At 37.0% G+C, this 20,189-nt stretch overlaps 2 protein-coding genes across 2 annotated transcripts in view; one reads left to right on the forward strand and one right to left on the reverse strand.

The window, feature by feature from the left end:
• The window catches only part of LOC113004247 (5-hydroxytryptamine receptor 2A), a 52,643-nt gene that overhangs the window by 28,888 nt on the left and 3,566 nt on the right, over positions 1-20,189 (forward strand). Inside the window, 4 exon segments of the mRNA XM_039456709.1 lie at positions 1,066-1,298; positions 10,521-10,755; positions 13,265-13,739; positions 18,783-19,336. Of these exon segments, the coding sequence (XP_039312643.1) occupies positions 1,066-1,298; positions 10,521-10,755; positions 13,265-13,739; positions 18,783-19,336 (1,497 nt within the window).
• LOC105199577 (26S proteasome non-ATPase regulatory subunit 1) overlaps positions 5,631-20,189 on the reverse strand; it is a 42,880-nt gene continuing 28,321 nt past the window's right edge. Inside the window, exons 11-14 of the mRNA XM_011166730.3 lie at positions 9,595-9,929; positions 8,335-8,687; positions 6,665-7,088; positions 5,631-6,165 (exon numbers count right to left, since the gene is read on the reverse strand). Coding sequence (XP_011165032.2) covers positions 6,095-6,165; positions 6,665-7,088; positions 8,335-8,687; positions 9,595-9,929 — 1,183 coding nt within the window. The 3' untranslated portion in view covers positions 5,631-6,094. The remainder of the gene's footprint in view (positions 6,166-6,664; positions 7,089-8,334; positions 8,688-9,594; positions 9,930-20,189) is intronic.

The following is a 20,189-nucleotide window of genomic DNA, read 5'->3' on the forward strand; positions in this document are numbered from 1 at the left end:
TAAAACTAGCCCCTTTATTGTGTGAAATATTTGTATCACAAAAGAGCAACAGCTGCAAAGAAGATTACAGAGCGAGTGTATTTATGACTCATTAATTACGCGCGTAAACTGATTAGCAAGTAACGTTTGGCGGTAAAGTTTTACAGCCGGAAGTTGCTCGACAAACTAAGGTTTTTGCGTGGCCACGACCGCTAGACGTAAAACGTTTATTAACGAAGAGTGGGTGTATCAATTATGGTCTTTGGCAGCTTGGAAAAATGAATAATTGAAAAAACCCGAGAGCACCCGTTGAGACTCGAATAACAGCTCTACGAAGATTAATTATTAAACAAAGTTTAAAGGTCGTAAAAAAAAAGAAATAAAATCACTGCAACATCAATCTCGAGATAACAGCTTTCTATTTGCGATAATATTACCATTTCCACATATCGCCAGGCAGACGAGAGAAACTGAAAATTTAATATCGAATGGACCCGAATTGCCTCGAATGCAATCTAGCGAGGATTAAAGGAAAATTGCCGCGCCCTTTACGAAGTTTACTTAATAAACTACGCATGTAAATTGCTTGTCTATCGTTATCATACATGCCGGCAAACTCGTGTATTGATGTCGCCTCGTGATATAATATCGCACTAAGAAGCCAAAGGTAGTAACTTTAGAGCATGTGTGTCCGATAATAATAATAACTCAATTTTCCCTTTCTAATGTTCAAGACATAATAAAATATCTAACGTTAAACAAACCACTTGAGCAAAACAATTGGTTACTAAAAATGTAAAAAATTTCTATGTGGATTTAGTATAATAAATTTTTGATCGCGCGTTGTATTAATTAATCCCTACGGCAATATGTACGGTAATGTCTTGACATTAAAACCCGTTTAATACGGAAAATATCCAGCGATACTGTTGCGCGTAAATACAATAAAATATCGCGCGGACGAATGTCGAGATAATTGAAATTTATCTCTCGGCGAGCCAAGATGCCGCTAATTGAGCCAGGATTTAATTAGCCGCGTTCCGAGCGAGCACGCGGGCAAGACTCATTCGCCGTTTTGTTTCGCAGGATACTTCCCGCTGCCGTCGGTTTATTGCCTCGCCTGGATTTGCCTCGACGTGCTATTCTGCACCGCCAGCATAATGCATTTGTGCACCATAAGCGTAGACCGCTATTTGAGTCTGCGCTACCCGATGAAATTCGGGCGCAACAAGACGAAGAAAAGAGTGACGTTGAAGATCACCTTTGTCTGGATCCTGAGCATCGCGATCAGCCTACCTCTCAGCCTAATGTACTCAAAGGTGAGTCGTTACAATTTGTATCAATTGTTTTTCCGATTACTGCGTGTTCACAATAACCATTTTATCGATCAAAATCTTTTATCTCCTTTTTATTATCTAGTTTCATCTTTTTTTTTTCGTTATGTTCCCACATATTAGACAGACAGTTATTGATCAGACAAATTTTATTCTGCATTATTTCTCATTCTTATTAATACTTATAAATAAATTACATGTATAAATTATATTTCTCAAGAATAAAGTTCGTATAAAAGAATTTTTTTTCTATCATCATATTCTTACGGATATAAGACGAGTAGAGAAAGTCAGTTATTAGTCAGACATATTTTACTCTGCATCATTCTCATTCTTATTAATAGTTATAAATGAATTACATATAGAAATTATTTTTCTCAAGAATAAAGTTCGTGTAAAAGAAATTTTCTTCCTCTTTCATTATGTTCTCCTGAATATTTAACAAGTAGATGAAGACATTTAATGGTCAGACAAATTTTATTATTCTCCTTCTCATTCTTAATAATAATTAAAAATGAATTACTTATTCAAATTATCTTTCTCAAGAATAAATGTCGTGTAAAAGAATTTTTCTTCTATCATTATATTCTTTCGATTAGACGAGTAGACGAAGTCAACTGTTCGTCAGACAAATTTTACACTGCACAATTTCTCATTCTTCTTAACAGTTATACACGAATTACATATAGAAATTATCTTTCTCAATAATAAAGTTTGTGTAAAAAAATTCTTTTTTCATCGTTATGCTCTTACTCATACTAGACGAGTAGACAAAGTCAGTTATTGGTCAGACAAATTTTATTCTGCACCATTTCTCATTCTCATATTAAGAATTATAAATAAATTAGTTATACAAATTATCTTTCTTGAGAATAAAGTTTCGTATAAAGATATTCTTTTATTATTTTCTTGTAGACATTAGATCAGTAGATGAAGACAGTTATTGGTCAGACAAATTTTACTTTTTTCTTTCTCGTTTTTATTAACGATTAAAAATAAATTATATCTACAAATTATCTCTTTCAAGAATAAAATTTCTTATAAAAATGTTAACTACGTTTCTCTTTTGAATAAAAAAATCTGGTCTTTTCTCTTGTTTCGTCTCATTTCAGAAAAATCCTACATTTGCTCCTATTCTGAGCAAGCTTTTCACTCGCTCCATATTATAGTTATGAAAAATTAAACATTTTTTTAGATATGAATACACGGCCAGCGTACAGCGGCCAAAATGTAACTGCGATAATTTTTTGCTAGATTCTGCTCCGCGAACATCCTACTCAATTTTCCGTAACGATCAAAAGATTGCGCGGTTTCTCTCGTAAAATCCCTCTCAGGCGGTAGACGCGAATCTCGATAGCCGAAAGTTTATCGCCGCTTGCGGGAAGCGTCGCTCATCGATCATTCTCGATGCAGGATAGGAACAGGATAGATTTATACAGAAGTGCACATCGAGGCGTCGCCGTTTTTCATCGGTGATTCCCGTCCGGAGGAAGTAGGCGCGATACGCTCTCGAGTAAAATTAACGGCGAGAGATGAAACGACGCTACATTATGAAACAGTTGTCCGCTGTTTTGGTATATACGCTCCCTCGTAAATCCTCCCTTCCGAATAACCCTTCAACCGGTCGTCGTTTCAATGCGGCTTTATGTCACAACCGTCCCGAAAATCACGTTAAACGTCATCCTCCAAATCCCGAGCCTTCGTCGCTGCTAAATAGTGCAGCAAATGCGTAACGTGCATTTTGAAAAATTACGCTACTTTCCATGTAATTATTTTACAGTTCAATCGACATGTGAAACTTGTCCCATCTTTCTATCATATTTTTCAAAGCTGTTGCTACTTTTATAATTTAATTCAATGTAATTATTTTACAGCTCGATATACGTATAAAACTTGTTTTATCCTTAGTTTATTCCTCATTGCTATACCGTAATTTTTTCATTTTGATGTTTCACATTTGCGTCGAGTGTTTAAACGAAGTAAAAAAATAACGGCGCAGCGGAGAACCAACTAGCTGTGCGCGACAACAAAGTAATTATACGTGTCGCCTTTCATTTTCGCGAATGAAAACAGAACTGCAAATTCCAGTGGAAAATGCCGGGCGTTATGGGTTTTCCGAGGATGGATGTAATGTGTACACGTCTAACAGGTTATTTTCTTACCCGGTGTAGCGTGTTCATCGTCGTAGAAGCTGCCTGGCTTGCAAGCTGCTCTTGCAAATGTGCGAACTACTTTCGTTTCACGGCGCGAGAGAGACGAGACGAGACGAAACGCGACGACGAGCACCGCCGCGAGAGCGCCGCATCGACGAGTTTGTCGGGCGAGTTTCAGCAACTTTACAACACCATTTACCAGCGCGTTTCAAGCCTTACTTGGGTATTGATCCAAATTTCGCGGCCGCCATATACTCATTCAAAATTCCATCCGACGCCCACGAGTGAAATTTGTGCCTGATGCCGCGAGACAACAAAAATAAATCCGATCGTATAATAGACACGCGTATTTCGCGTTTCCTCTACGCTGTAAAGTCATTTGCTCCAAGTGGGTGCTCTACCTGAGTTCTCCATTTAAACAGACATGCATTTCACATGCACGCGCAAGCCTCAGTAGTTTCTGAGAAATCGTGTCAGTCGACTTGAAAAATGTGTTTTTAAATTTACGTTACATAAACATTAATGAACACTTAGCCATATTAAAATTTGTAGATATTTACCAAGTGTGTACAAATAGATGTGTAAGAGCATGGAAAGATGTTTCCTTTAAAAAAGTTCTCGAAAATACAACAACTTTCCCACATTTTAGAATATCTTCTTAAATGCATTAATTTAAGTTTCAAAATTGAGAGATGGAGAAAGGTAGTAGATCAAAAAAGAATCTTCACGTCAAATTTTCACATTTTGAATATTTTTCATTTTTTCAATCTCGCCATTTCTAGCGGTATGAATTTCAGAATTTCTGTGAAATTGCATGTCAAAATTTCGAAGTTTGTTTAAATTGACACAACCTTTCTATTTTTAGGGATTTTGGTATCACAAGCTTTTAGATCTGATAATTTTTCACGGGCCACACATCAACTCTGAATATTTTTTTCTTTTTGCGATGTGGAACAAATTTCGGGAAATTTTCTTATAAATCCAGATTTTCCTTGGAACAATTTTATCGTTGATTTCGAAACGCAAACGGCAAATCCTTGAACTCTCGTTTCCTCCCTATCTGGAAAAACCTACGTAGAAAATTAAAGGACGCGGTGACATCATCTCCGGAGCCACTTTCGATTCCCCACGAGACCTCACGTCGAGTGTTATCGACTGACGTTGAGCGGAATTCGCACCTTCCGGGAACACGTCCTGGCGGATGTGCGTGGGCTGCGATCCTGCAGCGAGGGAGTGTCCACCTCCTCATCTTCTTCCCGCTTCCTTCCTCCCTCGCAGTCACCGACGGACGTCGGTTATAACCCGCGCTCGATCAAGGCGACCGCAGAAGCGGAACACGAGCTGACCATTACAGACGATGGAGACTGCGGGCGGAAGCGTATTTCAAGGAAGATTCATGTCTACGGGATGACCCGCGAGCCCCGCGTCAAACTTTAACGATGAACATGATGAAATATGAAGTGTATTGTCTCGCGGAAGCTCCGCGCTAACTTTCGAAATAAAGTGTTCCAGCAGACGTGTAAAGATGACTACGCGATCGTCTCGTCCGCAAATCCAAATTATTAATAAGTGATTTACAGGAAATAACAAGTTACGGAGAAGTGCCGACAATCCATTTGTTCACTGGCACCCTGCAAGAATTATTTCGATGAAATAACAAGAAATAAAAGAGTAGAACAGCAAACATTTTTAATAAAAGTTGATTGTAATTTTTTTCTAGAAATAAACGAAATAAATTACACACATCATACATTTTATTAATATTTTTTCCTCTCTATAAAAATTTGTAAAGAATAAAAAATCGGAAATTTTGCCAAGGTCTTTTTGAGTCTTAACTTAAAAAAAATCAATTAAGTGAGTGTAAAATAAAGCAAATATCTCTTTCACAATATTTTATTGAAATTTGCAATATTTGATTCAAAATTACAATATCGAATAAAATATTATTGTAAAAAGATACTTGTTTTGACCAGTCACCAATTGTTTTTCCATTGAATATCGTTAAGAGAAAAAAATTGTGACACGTAAAAATCAAGCGTCAAATTATTAGAAATTTAATCAAAAATATAGAAATAATTTACAATTGTGTATTTTTCTAGAAAGATGTGATTTATTAATACAAAACGTATATGTAAAACGTATATGTAAAAAATAACAAAACTTATTAGAAAGGGCATCATCAATTTATTTACAATTATTACGCAGGGTGTATAGAATAATATTCATTGTAATTTGATCTTTCTTTTTATATTTTTGCTAATAAAAATCAATTTATAGAATAAAAAAGATATTAAATACACATTTCATAAATATTCCTATTCATAGCTTTGTAAATAACTAAATTGACTGTTCATTAATCTTCTGAATTCTTGGAGACCATGAAAACTTAATTAAAGAATTGTAAGGTAGGAGACTAATAACACGAGTAGCTCTGACGCAACGGCTTTATTGCAGCTGGCAGAGTATACCGCTGATTAAATAGACACGCAGAAGAAAAACGAATATAAAAAAAAGAAACACGGGGATATTGACAAGAAGTCACGACACAACGGGAGTATTGCAATGTCATCACGATAACGAACGACAGGCGACAGGATGACGGAACGGGTTGACGCGTGTTTCCGGTCTTTAATCCTCGGTATACTCGAAGGGTTCGGGCGGTTCGGCTTCCTTCTCTTCTTCTGGTTTCGGTCCGAAGGCTGAAACAAACCGGAAGTACTCAAGCGCACACCCTCCGAGCACGTACTCGATACTCCAACAAACGAATCAAGCTCTCTGACCTGTTCACTTAGTTTTATAGTTTTATAGTAATTTCATTTTTGTAAAATAATTTATCTCCCTCTATTGAATCCAAACAATATTAAAAATATATTGCAGCTCACCGATTTCCTACGCACAATATCTTAAATTCTCCATGGTCTATAAAATAATAAACAACATGTGCGAATAAAAAATGAAATTTAATATACTTAATCAAATCTTTCTGTCTTCTCGAAACCTAGCGATTAATAAATATCTCGAACACTAAATTAATAAATATTGTAAAAATACAATTTAAAAATTGTTGTTTTACATCGCAAAATGTTTGATTCAATCCGTCTCATTGCTTGGTAAAATAAATTTAAAGTTTTTCTCCAAAATCAATTACTAAAAGAAAATGTTGTGCTTTAATCAGCGAATATAAGCTCAATCACTCACCGGCGACGGGTTCGACGAGTTCCTCCTCAGTGTCTGTCTGCATGTGCTTAACCATGACAATGCCGCCAATCTGAATATCCTTAACGGAAGTGTAATGGCTGCTCTCGACCAGCTGAATGACCTTCAATTGCTGACGCAGAACTCTCGCAGGATTCTGGAGGATCTCGAAGCTCGGTTCGGGCTCCTTCTTTTCCTTTTCATCGTCTTTAACTACCTTTTTCTCAGGCTTCTCCTTGGTTTCCTTCGTTTCCTTGGTCTCCTTGGTTTCCTTGCTTTCCTTGGTTTCTTTAATTTCCTTGGTTTCTTTAATTTCCTTGGTTTCCTTAGCCTCTTTCTCGTCCTTCTTCTTGTCATCTTTCTCCTTCGAAGACGATGATGCAGCTTCCTTTACTTCGTGAAGCTCCTTCGTCTCCGAAGGTGGATCCTGCAATTTTTATTTAGCTTGTCTTTTCCTATATGGACGAATGTCTAGACTCTATTAGCGTGCCCTTTTATTTGTCACAAATTTGTTATGGGAATCACCATGTTTATCTCAAAGTCCCAGAGTAGGAAAAAGTCTTATAAAATTATTGATACTTTAACAATTTGGTTCTTTAATAAAAAAAAGGTGTCCAAGATTTATTTTTATTTATTAAAATTGGAACTCAAGACTCAATATGTATTTAAAAACTAAAAAAATAAAATAAAATAAAATTTTTATATGCAATGTACACTATACAACGCAAACAAATGTATAAAACAAAAATACATTCATAAATTTAAATCAATCTATATAAATTTTTAAATGAGAATTCAATAAACAAAAAACGTACATTAATAATCTACAAAATTAATAATTTAAAAAATATTCAGATAAAAAAATTCGAAATATCAAAAAGTTCAAAGTAGATCTAAAACTTTATAGATTCATAATCATTTCATGTATCTAAAAATTTCAAAACGCAAAATATCGAAAATTTAAAGAATATTCCTATTCAACAAAGTCCTAAAACTTGACCATCTAGAAAAATTCAAAAATTAAAAAAATTTCTATAAATATAAAAATACGATTTTTAAAATGTAGGTCGTAAAGAGAGAGAGAAAGAGAGTCAAGACTTTAAAGGTTCTTTAAATTTTCAATAAATCAACTGATTCGCTATTTTAGTGTCAAGTCCCAATTATAAAATTAGATTCCTAGGATGCCTCTCGTGAAACTTTCCATTGTGTACTCCCAAAACAAAAGTCCAGTGAAGAATAAAATAGCAGGAATATAATTCTTCTCTGTTTTACTTACTTTTCCAATAAAAAATTCCAATAATATCGATTAAATTAAAAGCTACTAAGGTACAAACAAAAAATAATTTTAAAATAACGTTTTCAACTTATTTCGAGCACGACGAGAAAATACTTCAAGATATTAACGATATACATATAATACATGTTGAAAAAAATGCATATCGAATATTTTCGCATTTCCACTATTTTTTTTCTTTTGTTAAATTTAATTGAACTAGACTACAAGAGAACATTTTCCCTGACATTTACTGATACTTCTTGAAATGTCCTGTGGCTCCATGCGAGAGCGACAGACTCGTAAGTAACAAGTCGCGAATTCATACATTCCGTACGTACGGATTTTTAAATTCGTAATCTTTAGCAAAAGTCATAAAATTTCTTAACTTTTCACTTACCACTTCCATCTTCTCGTGAGAGTCTCTAGCTTTCCTTTCAGTCTCGCGTCTCCTGGCGCGAGCCGCAATGCTAAGAACGGCGGTGGTGACCTTCTCTCGTTCCTCCCTTTTCTTTTCTTCAAGAGGCGCGGGATAAGCATATATGCTTGGCCTGGCGTTTGATTTAATCTCTAATTTGGGCATTTTCAACTGAGCGTTGAGAGCGATTAGACATGTGGGCGTAAAAGCCAAAGCCAAGCAATGCGCCAACGGGAACCAGTACCAGTACTGAGTGAATACTAGAGCACCGACCACCGCCAACATGTTCGTGTGTCCCGTACGCGATTGCAGAGATACGGTCACATTACGACCACCTAAGAAAAGGTGGACGTCCGAGTCAATTCGCAATTGCTTCCATCACTGACTTTATTTCTTTCGCAATCCAATTGATCGGAATGTCAAAGTGCGATTCAGAATAAAAATGCAGAGGTTCGTATTCTTAAATGTGAGAAATCTATCTTAAAAATTCATGAAATTTTTTGTCTGCTTCAAGAAACTTTTGATACAAGAGCTTGTACTTATAAAAACGGAAATTTTCAAGTTTCAAATATTAATTATGCAAAGATACAATTAATACAAGAATATAATTACATACGCATTATGTAATAAGTAATGAGAATTCAAACATTTCTTATTAATTAAGAAATTTAAAAAAAAACGTATTTTAAATATAAATATATATAAAAATTTCACAAGTTTAGTGCACAAAAAATCAAAGAATAAATTCCAAGAAGCCAAAATTTAATATTTTCCATTTGGCTCAAAATCTGTAGTTTGTTAAATTTTATAATACTGTTCCTCGCGTCATGCAATAATAAAACTAAATCCCATCTAAAAAAATACATTGCATCGATACTCGATTTCTCGAAGTTTATTGTTGTCGCTTTTCCAATGTGCTGATGAGTTCTCATTCAGCGCTTACTTCGTAAAGTAAATTGTCGTCGCAGATATCGCGTATTTTGATTATGTGTATTGAAAGATTAATAGTGTAATATTAAATTTGTATGAAAAATTATATAATCTTAAAAGCTCTGTAGCGCGCGCGCGTAGCGCACGCCTGTTTTGTCTAGTTAGATTGAAAAAAAATGTGACTAGACCAAATACAAGACATTTAACGATTTGCAATTTCAATTTTTAGGAAAGAATCAATTTCAAACTTTTCCAAATATCTATAAAATAAAATCAGACTATTGACATTCAAGAAACTCTGAAGAGACTTACCGGCGTCGATGATTCCTTGCGCTAAGATTGCACCGAACTTTGCCATCACGTCCTCGTGTTTATCCACGACAACTTTAGCATATAATGCCCTAAAATCTTTCACACGGGCACACGTGGATTCCGTCTGCTGGATCAGAATCATGGCAGATGCAATCAGCGCACCTTGCCTGACGAAATTCACAGGATCATTAGTCATTGGGTCCAACAGAGCGATAGCTTCCTTCAAGCCGGTGCCCGCGCAAGCGATGCCCAAAGCCATCGCCGCGCCGTACCTCACATGAGGATTATAGCTTTCCGCTAAGAGGGACACAACACTAGGACACTGCTCCGGAGTCCTGAAACATAAAAGGAAACCGCGATTTAGATTTTACATTTGTGTCACACTCAACATTACTAATTTCACAATAACTTATTTTTTTATAATTATCTTTTATATCTAGCGTTGAATTTTTAGTTCTCTTTCAATCAATTTTCTATTTTTTCTTTGCAATCTTGTTGGTACATTTTTTGGAAAATTGTTAACCAAAGCTTATATTTATTTTATAAATATAATTATAATTCTTTTTATCATGCTTTTCAATCGAGAACAAATTTACTAATTAATTCACTTATTACCATTTTAGCAATTATACAATTTTTAAATGTATTATAATAAAAAATCGTTTTTCGTTAAAAGAAATTTCGTTAATATTAAATTTAATAAACCAATAATTCTTTTATGTACCGTCAATAATATAATACGTTACAGCGCGGTATTTAAAAGGTTGTGGTATTTAAATGTACATTTCATAAATTTTAATTACGTGATAATTAATTGATAATGTATTATAAATTTAATAGTGTCGCCACTCGTCTGACACATTCAAATATTCACGAGTTAATAATCAAGCAGTAATTAACAGATCTATTTTCTCATTCTGCTTCAGGAGGATGATTCGGTGCTGGTGGATGGAGCCTGCCAGATCCCCGATCCCCTCTATAAGTTAATCGGCAGCATAATCTGCTTCTATATCCCGCTGGGAGTGATGTTGCTAACGTACGCATTAACAGTAAGACTGTTGGCGGAGCAACAGCAGAACATCGGAGGGACAGGAGCAGGTTGGTCATCGGGGTGGTTAGGTGCCCCTCAGGGTGCTCCTCAGGGTGCGTCCTCCGCGACAGGTTAGTGTACTAAGCACTAGCCTGTTATCCCATTTCCCAACATCAATTGATATTTTCGGCAGCTCAAGATACTCGAACTTTTCAGCATTTGATACTTTCTATTCAAATATATTTTGCCGTAATTTTATTTTTAAAACAGACTCAACTTAAACATTTTTACATATCTTCCACTTTTTCATACATAGGTATTTATAAAATATAATAAGATGTATAAATTTTTAATTTAATTTTTCCAAAATATATATAGTAAAATAATAAATATTTATGTAATTAGAAATTTGTAGAATTAAAGATCTTAACGTTCACGCGTCTTGACGAATCTAAATCACTATTTATGTCTTCATCTTGAACATTTCGATAAAGTATTTAAGAAATTTCTCTTCCTTTTTCTTAAATTTTTTGTTATCTAAAAATTTTACACATTTGAATCCTCGAATGCTTCAAGTGTTAACGATAAAAGCGCTATTATAGAGCTATTAAACGTAATTAAATAACAACAGGTGGTTAAAAGTATTTTTCTTCCATTTACACTTTTATCATTTCATGGCCCACGTGCTCTTACAACTTCCTGCTTTCTTCCCACCAACCTTAACCGTGATAAAAAGAAATATTCTCAAACGTTGCCTTAATCCTTACTACTTTTTTATTTTTGGCAAATTTTTCTCTCAAAATCCATAAATGTAAATAAATTACAATATAATATTTTACGAAGATAAATTGAAACAAATTTCAATAAAAAATACAAAATAAATATGAAACGACAATTTTCTACCTTTTTCCGCGCGATAATAATACTTTCCAGTTTTTTTCCCGGGGGATACGTTTTACTCGGAAACGAGCGAAACGCCCAGGCAGAGAAAATTCCAACTTACTTTTTCTGCCTGAAAAAAATTATTTATTCCGATTTATCGGTCGAATTCCGGGACTTCAAAGGATATCGCGTCTCATAAACGTTTTCCAGGAACGCTGACGCGAATTCGTTCGCCTCAACAAAGCGTTCCCGTAGGAGAAAACCACCTACCGTCCCTCTTTCTCTCTCAGGGAAAGTTTCGCCGGAAGCCACATCGTCTATTGTCGCTTTGATTTTACCTGGGCAACCCTCCGATTACTGCCTCAAATGGAATTTGCATACCAACTTCATGCCGGAATGCATCGCGCTATTTTATCGCGTCGCGTTGCAACATTATTGCATTCTAAAACATATTCTTGATGAAGTTTTCTGGTTAACTTTGACGAAAATAAGAGAGTGTTGAGGCAGCTCATACATATTGCGATATTACGAAAACTGTAAGCAATAAATAAATTTTATCGTTTAAAATTCCGTACGTTTTCTAGATAATAAATACTCTGGAATTTTCCTTTGACAAAACGACATAATTGTTCTCTTCATAGATTATCCAATTAGAATTTGTTATCTATTCGCGGATCTCTGGCGTGTGCAATTCGCCATTACTGTATAAATAATTCGGCATGCAACATCGGGGATGCCTAGTGGGCGATTGTCGTATGATTAATGGTGTCAGCACGGTTCGTTTTTTCCGTGTCAAATCGATCCCGGAATCGATGAAAAGGGAGAAAAAGGGGAAAGAAGGAAGGGGGGTAGCGGGACTAGGCCGGGCTTCTGTCTAGAAGCACTTTGCGACAAGAAATTTCGCCGGCACGTCAACGGAAGCATGTCGACGTCCACGACGGAGATATGCAAATGCCGGCCATTATGCAAAGATCTCGGATGCGGCACAGTATGCTAAGAAGGCCCCGTCCGGCTCTGCTCGCCGATATGAAAATTAATCGATACCTCGTTGCGCGCGAGCCTCGTTCATGGACACTTAGTATTCCACAGGATTGAAAGATTGCGGGACATGACACAGAAATCCTTTGAGCGCCTCATTACAAGCAGAACTTTTATCGATAGACTCGAAAATACCTCGTTAATTTAAGAAAAGAGATAAATCAGAGAAACCAAATGATCTCGAGAAAGAACGGACGAGATTTTCTTAAATTGCGTTATTTTTCACAGAAAGAATAGTAAATGAGATAAATCACTTGAAGAGCTATTTTTTATTTATAAAACTCCCAATTTCAATTATTTAATAGTCATCCTTGCCTGATTTATACTCCAGGGTACAGAATGCAAAAATTCTCGCGAGGTATCTCAGCGAGGAACGGCTGAGTATCATCTTGTGAAGCTACAAGCTCTCGCATTAATTCATTTTAAAACGCTTCAAATCGAAGAAAAAGACAAATTCAATCTTCAATATCTTCAATCGCTGAATTCACTGAAATCTCGCGTTTTTCAACAAAAGAGTGTCTCCCTTCCCGAACGAACAGCAAATCCTGCATTTTCCGACGCTCTCCAATCGCCAAGTCACTAAAATCCCAATATAAAAAAGACAAATCCCATTTCATTCATTGATAAAATGGAAGATCACCGGAATCATACTTCCTTCTCCGATTGAAAGAAAACTGATTAATCGCTAAAATCTCTCCGGTTCTCCGATAATTCGCGCAGGGCTTGAGCGACGGGGCACCTGGAAGAGATACCTCCTGAACAAGAGCTCGGGCGGTAGCGGCGGCACGCCGCAACACACCTCCGGCACGTCGACCGACACCGAGCTGACCACCCTCGACACCCACGAACTCTGGCTACAGGAGAGCGAGCCACCACCCTCGGCCATGTCCGCCCTTCACGCCTTCGGCGCGGAGATGCTGAAATTGTCGAGGGGTCTCGAGGGGATGGCCGGCAGCTCCAGCAGTCAGACTCCATCAAAATCGGCAACCCAACATCAACATCAACTTCAACATCAACAGCAGCAGCAGCAGCAGCAGCAGCAGCAGCAGCAGCAGCAGCATCATCATCATCATCATCATCATCATCATCATCAGCATCATCATCAACAACAGCAGCAGCAGCAGCAGCATCAGCAGCAACTTTTGCAGTTGCAGCAGCACGGTCCATCACCGCGCAGATGCAGTTTCCGCAACGGGTATGGCGAATATTGCAAGTTAATTATGTGTTTGCGAATCACAAATCTTTCTGTAAGCCTATCTCATGATCGTGCTATGATAAGTTTCTAAACTCAATTACAATAAAAATAAAAATGTTTAGAATAAAATAAATTAAACGTATAAATTATAAACAATTGAAAAGGAATAAACAAATCAAAAGAATTTTCTTTCTCTTAAATAATCTTTTATGCAATTCTATAAAGTCTTTTTTTTTAATTTTACTCTTTTCTATTTTTTTTTGTTTCTCGCCGTTTTTTTCTGGAATTATCAAATGTTTTATGCAAAATGCTCAGTGCATGACAATTCATCCGTGATGCAATTTTGTAAAGAGGGAATTTCCGTTTACGTCTGAATTTTCGCGGCGGATGCTTTCGCAATTATTAACGACATATCCATCGCGCCGTAACCCGCGGGCTCTCAAAACACGCCATTGTGCCTGACGGCGGCACGTTTCCGTGGCAATACGACGGCACGAATTTACGTCACTTTGTCACTCCGGCTCGCACAACACCGTGACTACCGCGAGACGCGGTTAGCCTTGCGTCAAATCAACTTACGGCGGCAGCCGGAGAGTTTCCAGCAAATTTATGTCATCCGATGTACCAGGAACCTACGCACGCAACTATCGTGAAAGATCTTAAGCGAAGAATTTCTTACTACACTCTATGTTATCGAATTACGCTAAATTAGGACACTTGGTCAACATTTATTGCAACAATATTTTTCAGTTTGAGTCTCATGTACTCGTATATAAAAAATATATTCTCTGAAAATTTTTTTAAACGTTACTTTTAAAGCATTTTAAGGAGAAAGGTGAACTCTTGTATTCCAATTATTCCTTCCAATTTAAGAATTTTAAAAAAAGTATCAAGTTTAAAAGTTACATGTCAATTGAAAAATCAACTTGAAATTTATCCGAGAATCTGAGATATACTTCTTAGGATGTCCTTACACGCGGGATCGCTTACTTCCTCGAGATATCAAATGATAGAGTGAGACAAAGAGAGAGAGAGAGAGAAAGAGAGAGTTGCGAGAGGGGGAATTATATTTGACGTCGTTTAGAGCTTCCAGAGTCGATCCACGGGAATACGCAAGCTGAAAGTGGAATGAGAGAACGTAGGAGTGCGGCCGGAATATTAAAAGACTTCTCCGACCTACCCCGTAGTAAAATATGTTTCAATCATAATCCACCGCGATCCTGTCCTGCCTCTTCGATTTTCCTATCTTCTCTTTGCGCATTTGAGAAGTATGTTTAAAGTTCAAACGTTTCAAAAGATTAACTCAACGATACAGACCTCGGGAAAATAAAATGAGATTTTTAAGAAAATTTAACAATTTCAGATTAGAACAAAAACTCATCAAGTTTGCATTTCACAAGAAATGCAAAAAAAAAGATTGTCGAGAAGAATCTTAAAACTCTCAAAATGTAGCGAAACGCGCGAGGATTTGCGAAGAATGCGATTCTAGGTGGCAGAAATCTTTGGAAAACTCGAGAGATCTACGATTTCAGACACGCAAGATTTTCAAGACGCAAGCGGCCGGAAAAGTCTTGCGAGAAACGGAAGAACGAAATCGTATCGAATGCCGCTGAAAGGCGAAAATCTCTCAAAGTAAATTGGTGCAATCATTAGATCGCAATATTTCAGATTGCGCAGCTTCCATTTCCAGCTTCTTTCTTTACTCTTACACATCTCTTAATGGACATATTAGTAATGAAATCCCAGAGCGAGTCTCTTTAATGACATATTTAAAGCTTCATACAAGAGTACATCTGCCATAAAAATTACAAAACAATTCCCAGATCGTGCAAAATCAGTTGAAATATAAATCCTTTTGGAAAGAAAAATTTAATCTACATCAACTCAAATATGTACATAATTTAATCCCACAAAAAAAATGATCTCTAAAGTAATAGTTTTCTCATTTTATAAAATTTCATCAATGCATTTTACGAGTTACTTTTTAGAATATTACGTACATCAAAGATCACACGTGTGATCACACAACTCTCGCAATTTTTCGAATGTTTGAATTTTGCACGTTCTCGCAACGATCAAATTTTCCGGAAATCTTCGCGAATCCTCACGGGGCTCACGTGAAAACGCGAAAGCAGACGCGTCAGAAAGGTCACCGCGACGAGAAAACCCATTTATACACGCCTCAAAGTGGATTGCACTTAGCTGCTGGCATTCAAAGTGCAAAACGGACCGACCTCCGGACGGGAACGAAAAGGACGAGCGATGGGAGATGGCGAGGGAGGGGGAGGGGGAGGGTTGCAGATGGTGAGTTTCGCTCGTTCGCTCGTGGTCGCGTACTTAAGTAAACTGCTCTTGCCCCCACGTGAACCTCTAATAAAGGAATGCACTTAGGATCGTGCCTCTGAACGCATCAAACGACGATTACCTCTCTATTGCGCGCCGAGGACTTTGCCTTTTGCGGACTTGGGTTGCCTTCTGTCGATCCCGAATGAATTAAATAACTGCGGAGTATTCAAAGCCCTCCCTCGGGATGTTTTCCTTCAATTGTGTATTACAAATTTAATTATATTAAATTTAATAATACAATATAATTAAATTGTATAACATGTACATAACATACATATTAGACGTACAAAATAGTAGCACAAAAAAAAGTAATTTTTCATAAAAAAATAAATAGAATTTTTCATACAAAAACTTTTTTTCTTGATGGAAAATTGAAAAGTTAATGACACGCTTTCTTAAGCTAATATTTAAACTCAGAGTCAAGTTCTACAACAGTGACAAAGCAAATTAAGATCGTTTTTATTACATCAATCTAATTTTTATTTGACATTTTCATAAGAAAACCTAAATTCTACGAAAAAAAAAACTGTTGGAATTAATTGAAAAAAAAATTAAGTTAAGACAAACTAAAAGTTAATACAGGGAATATGTTTTAACCTGAATTATAGAATGTACAAATTGTGTGTGACAGATTAATATAATTTGAATAAAAATCTAAATAAAAACAAAAATTAATACAAGTCTTTTAATAGTTCAATATTTACGACATAATCGCAGAAAGAAATCAAATTAGATTCTCCGTTTAAAATGCATTTTCTGAGATGCATCTGTTTCTTCAACCAGACCATCTCACTCATCCCCTCCTATCTCGGCCCCTTCGGTTTGCCTCGACCAATATTTTTCTCAATTTACCGTCAAGACCACGACCGTAATCCACTCCGAGGACAATCGGGCCGTTTCTCTTCCTTCCGGAAGCATCCTCAATTATCCCTGAAACCCGAAAACCCCGCCAACGCATCGCCAAAGCGCTGATAAAATTGTCAATCTTCAGCAACGATAACGCTCCGATAACACTGCAGAGAGTCAGAAGGGCATGTAAGAGGATAATCATTTTATCTCAATTTTTAAAGAACGGTCGTGGAATTCTGTCTATGGTTTCTGAAACCAGATCAAGATCTTAGTCTTGAGTTCAAGATATTTTCTTAAAAACTTCAAATTTTGTATGATTATTTTTCTTTTAAAACTTTTATTTCAAATCGTTACTACTTTGTCGTGTTTCACGTCATTATATTTTAATTCTTTCCTCAAAATCTGCATTTTGTAAAGAATATTATTGTTGTTGCAATCGTCCTTTTTGTAAAAATGCAGATCGCTGTCTCATTAATCTCATGGCTTCCCACATTACCTCGATTTTTCTTTTCAATTCGAGGTGTCACTTTGTCGCTTGGATATCTATTTACAATCGCCAGCGAATAAAGCATCGTTAGCAAAGATACAAAGATATTTATAGATATTTGAATAGCCAAAGTGAAAAAATAACGATTGATCGATAACGAACTGATAACGATTGACGGCGCAACCCAGCCCACGACCGTCAAAAGTTCTCGGTACAGGTGCACATCTCGCGTGTCTCTAATTTGCAAGGACGGAAGCAATTTTTTCCTCCCCCCCCCCCCCTCGCGCCTGTGTACAAGCTCATCCAATCTCGCGATCAATTACCGCGCCACGCTGCAAAATGGGATGCAATCGCATTTTTTTCTTTTTCCTTTTACTTCAATTTCATCGTTTTTTTTTTTTCTCTTCAACTGCATGCGGCTGACCGATTCCGCGTATCAAATGATAAAGGGACTCGCGCTGGTATCGGAACAATAGACGTATGCGCATTCCGTGACGGCGATATTTGTAGATTCTCTTTGAAGCTGGATCGTGACAGAAATATCCAAATATTTTCTCCCTTCAGCAGACTCTAAGCGACAATCTAGCGTGAAACAATAAGAGGATTATCCCGTGCCGCGAATGATAAAGGAATTGGCGAATCAATCCTTCGTTCGTGCAGTTTTAGTTTCACGGCATATAGGCGGATTATTTTTGACTCGATTGCAATTGATAAGAAAAGCTTTTGTCGCGCGTTAAAAAACTTTTCAGATATTCCCTTTTTCTCTTCGGTTTGATTTATAACGGCAGAGAGATTATTCAGCATGATAAAATAACAGGATTCGAGCATTAATCCCTCAATAAAACGTTCATACCTTTTTATCGCAGTGGGGATTATTTTGAAATCGATTACAATTGATAATAGAAGTCTTGTCACGCGTGAAACCCTCCAAATGTTTCTCTCTTCGGTTTGTCGATTTTACAGTGAATAATAAAAAACTGGTTGAATGCGAAATAACAATGGAGTGCAAATATTAATTTTTCGATTACAAACATTTCATTTCATTAGCTTAATTCTTGAAAGCGTAGAGTCATCAAAAAATCTCCGTGACAGATGGATTTTTCATGCTCGTGGTACGTACGTTCAATCTGTCTGACCATTTATAAATTATACTACTTATAGCGGAATCCTTCCAATTATTCGGTGGCATATAACTGTCACTATCATTTAATATTATCGTTAATAATGAATTATTGCTATAATAAGTTTTATAATACTTCTAACATTAATATCTTTAACATTAATATTTTTATAATAATGATAAATATGATACATATTAATAGTGGAATTTTAATTCGTTTTCAGGAGTGCGGATAGCACAGAGAGTAGCATGTCACAGAGAGTAGCATGTCCTGCTCGAGAACGAGCTTATCGACGGAAGAATTCGCGAGTCCTTGGAAGCATCGAAGACGAGCGTCTACCTACAATGAAGCTCACATTGAGAGGACGATGCAGATTCTGGACTCGCCAAAAACATCCAGAAAAAGGTCTTTCAGCTTCCACGAGCAGTCGTCCTGTCGCAAAGGCGAGGACGAGTCGACGCGCAAAAAGTGTCACTATCACGACGGAGGAGCACAGGAAGGACCGATACCGCAAACCTGTACGTGTCCTTATTTCGGGGAATCCTCAAAAAAGCCGCTACCGAGCGAGATCGTCATCGTTTCCAGCGACACTGCGAAGCCTATTGGTAACAGGAACTTGGAAGTGAGTCTCCCAGGTGACACTATGAGATCCATTGGCAACAAGGGTCCGGAAATGGGTCTACTAGGCAGAAACAACAGTGCCAGATCTACGGAGGGTGCCAAAGGTTACGAGCAGCTGACCCTCTCGAATTCCGTGGTCACGTGGCGTAGCGGAAGGCGAGGTTCCAGCCTGGGTACGTGACGATAAGAGAGGCGATGACGTAAACAACAACGCAAGCTTTCGATTAGCTCTTCGATAATTGCCTGCGGGAAATTCTCCTGGCCATCGCGTGCCACTAACGTTCCGCTAAAAATTGCGGAAACAGAGAGAGAGAGAGAGAGAGAGAGAGAGAGAGAGAGAGGGTGAGAGCGAGTTCGTGAAAGTGGTTAGCTCGAGTCTTGAAGACGGGAGGGTGAAACGGGGTTGCCCGATTCCCCCGGTTGCTCGCTTCGATCACCCTCTTTTTACGGCTTGGGAAAAATGGAGAGATTCGTTCGAGAAGAACGTGATTCATGGTCACGAAAAGCTTCCGATCATTGCCTTTCCAAGATCGCGCAGGATTTTCGCACGACTGATCTTGGGAAATTTAAGACTGTTAAAATTGACGTGTTTGCGAATTTTACAGATTTTTAACGGAGATTAAAAAATATCTTTACGATTTTTCATTTTTAAATTGAATTTTTTTAAGTTTCGCGCGTCATATCTCGAAAGAGTAAATTCTTCTCGATTATTCGTATATTAACAAATGTTTAATTATTTAATTTAATGTTAAGATTTGCATATTGCCGTAGAGAGCTTTTCACTAATTAACTCTAAGGGTTTAGTTTTAAATAAAAATTGTGTCTTATAAATTCAGGAATTAAATTCTAATCCTCAAATTTTCACTACCTAATGCTTGAATCTCCAAATTTTCTCACGTTTAAACACATCTCCTCGACATCTCGCGAACCGACACGAAAAGTTTCAGTACTTAGAAAGCCCAGCTTTCCCCGAGAATTTCCGTAACGATTTCCAATTTACAGCTACGACGGCAATCCTTTTACCCG

Source organism: Solenopsis invicta, chromosome 13 (assembly GCF_016802725.1).
Source record: "Solenopsis invicta isolate M01_SB chromosome 13, UNIL_Sinv_3.0, whole genome shotgun sequence".
Lineage (NCBI taxonomy): Eukaryota > Metazoa > Arthropoda > Insecta > Hymenoptera > Formicidae > Solenopsis > Solenopsis invicta.